This window comes from Penaeus chinensis, chromosome 3, assembly GCF_019202785.1.
Source record: "Penaeus chinensis breed Huanghai No. 1 chromosome 3, ASM1920278v2, whole genome shotgun sequence".
NCBI lineage: Eukaryota > Metazoa > Arthropoda > Malacostraca > Decapoda > Penaeidae > Penaeus > Penaeus chinensis.
The window spans coordinates 11,801,597-11,804,096 of record NC_061821.1 but is presented as its reverse complement, the minus strand read 5'-3'; the positions used below and the strand labels follow the sequence as shown (position 1 = coordinate 11,804,096).

Below are 2,500 nucleotides of genomic sequence, written 5' to 3'. Positions count from 1 at the left end.
ACGCACGCAAGCAAACAGATTCCTACGATTGATGCGAGGTGAGTGCAGCAGGCGGCAGGAGTAAAGTAAGAAAGGATTGCGCCTCGGGAGGTTGAAGAATGAGGGGAGGATGAGGATGGGAAAGGTCCGGGCCACAGCATGATCCTCCTCATTAATGCGGAGTCAGACGCTCATGGTCGGGTCGGGCTGCGGAGAAAGTGTTACGGGTGAGGTGTTGAATGTCAAGCTGAGACAAGTTCACCTCCTGAATATGACCGAGGCGTTGGGCGCCCCGAGAGTTGGGAGCTGAGATTAGTATTATAGGAACATTGAATCTATATTGTGCTATTGTTGCTAACATTGCTCAACTATGTCCGTTTTTATCATCATTGTATCTGATGCACGATTATGTATCCCGGCAGCGTGGATTGCCAGAAAGAAGAAAGGACGGTTCAACTGAGCTGGTCACGTGACATCTTGGGCAGCTGGTTCGTCATAATGCAGACGCCGCCATTCGTGCAGACGATTACAGTGACCACCTGCAGGTAGCCCCTAGATTGAGATTGCCGTGTTTGCTATTTACTTTCTAGAAAATCGATAACTTTTCGTAATATCCTGACTTTACTTTATGATCTGAATAGGAATGGTGATCCTTTATTTGTGAATCTCTACGTATTCTTGCTTGTTATATAGCCATTACACTAGACATTCCCTTACACCCTGTTATTTAAAAAAAATAGCACTGGGTACCAGTGACCTCCTAATAAGAGAGGAATACAGCTGTGTGCTATTCCGATTTTCTAATAGTCCAAAAATATTTGCGCTACAATCAAATTTATAACTTTCTTTGTAATTGACAAAGGGCCATTGATATGTCACTTCACTCATTGCATTTCGAAGGAGTAACGTTCTTGCCACTTCCTTTTCGACAGCGCCGCCGCCAGATTGCAGGGTTGTCGGCCGCTGCTGCAGCCGCGGCCTCTCATCGCTTTCCAGCCCCGTGACCCCGAGCCGCGCCCCTTCGTGTTCGACTTCCCCCTACCTGTGGCGTGCGTCTTCGCCGGAGTAGACCCTCTGCAGCGTGTAAGCGTCGCAGGATAATAGGTCTTGTTAGGCCCGCCAGAACTGGGTCCCTCGATAGCTTCGGTTTTGCATTTTGATGTTTGTTAGTTTGTCACCTGGGTGGTTTGTAGAACAGTCCATTGTAATTTCACATAAATTGTTTTGTACTCATAAATTGTAATTTTTCCATTTGGAATTTCAGAATTTTGCATATGTAATAGAACTGTTTTAAAAGCTTACAATCCTATTACCTAGGCTTCGGCTGTGACTATAGTCGTGACACCTGATGACCAGCCTGTGACATCATCGCCCTTTGACTCAGACTTGGATGACGAACGTTCCGTGACGTCACGGTCAGGCGCCCATGGGACGGACATATTCGTGACGTCACTAGCGAACAGACCAATCCCACATCCTCAGGTGACGTCACGGTCTTTCCCACGCCTCCCGCTTCCACGGCGTCCGGATACACTGTCGGGAGTGCCCTTCGACAATGTCAAGACACGCACAGAAATAGTGCAAAACGAAGCTGAAGTTAAAGTCAGCCGGCAGTCGGGAGGCTCTCGCGCTCATCCAGCTCACGTTTTCTTGACATTATGTCTATCGCTTGCTTTGCTTGTTCAAAGATGATCTTGTAGACTACATAGGTAGACTTTATACATAATATGCATATGTAAATTATTTAACTGTTACATACTACCACAAATGTTATATATAAACACAGCATTTCCTAATAGGTTGTACACATAGAATATATCTACAACAACGAGACGTGAATCAACGCCAAAAAATTTTGGACTACTTACGTGAACGGCAAAGAACACCACACCTTCACACACTTACACCATGCATTTCCAGGTCCAGAACAGCTTGTCCTTGACTGTAAAACGGACAAAGAACAAAAACATCGACCCGTATCTACACTGTCATACTGCTAAATGTCGTATGGTAAAAATACTCACCATATAAATGCATGTTTTACTATTTTACGGGAAGAACGTTACTTACAGTATATCAAGAGATCGAGCAGGATGTGGTAGCATCCTTATAGATAGTAGACACGGGAGGTGTCGTAAGACTAAAGAGGAGTACGCTATTGCTCTTACTTGATTTATAACTGCAGCCAAGCAAACTGACTTTGTAAGTTACACTAATGATAAAGAAATATTTTATTTGCACTATATATACACACAAAATAGATGTACGTACAACAATGTACAATAAAGAACAATTTCTACTTGTATTTTACTTAAAGAAAGATGAAATTAGAAATACAATGACCAACCTTCAAGAGAAGCGGGAAAACAAACCAACGGATCAAAAATACACCAGCATGGAAGAGCACAGGTTCCCCCGAGAGCCGCATCCGCACTGAGGGACGGTCTGACAGAGATTCCATGTTTATGATATTTTAGTTCGAGGTATGAAGTTCTTCGAAGAAACAAGGAAACGCATTCTT

General features: G+C 44.0%; 1 protein-coding gene across 1 annotated transcript in view; it reads left to right on the top strand.

The window, feature by feature from the left end:
• The window catches only part of LOC125044256 (mucin-2-like), a 30,269-nt gene extending 27,991 nt beyond the window's left edge, over positions 1–2,278 (top strand). Inside the window, exons 13-15 of the mRNA XM_047640834.1 lie at positions 1–38; positions 402–524; positions 912–2,278. The exon at positions 1–38 is cut by the window's left edge and continues 94 nt beyond it. Of these exons, the coding sequence (XP_047496790.1) occupies positions 1–38; positions 402–524; positions 912–1,080 (330 nt within the window). The 3' untranslated portion in view covers positions 1,081–2,278. The remainder of the gene's footprint in view (positions 39–401; positions 525–911) is intronic.
• The last annotated feature ends 222 nt before the right edge of the window (positions 2,279–2,500 follow it).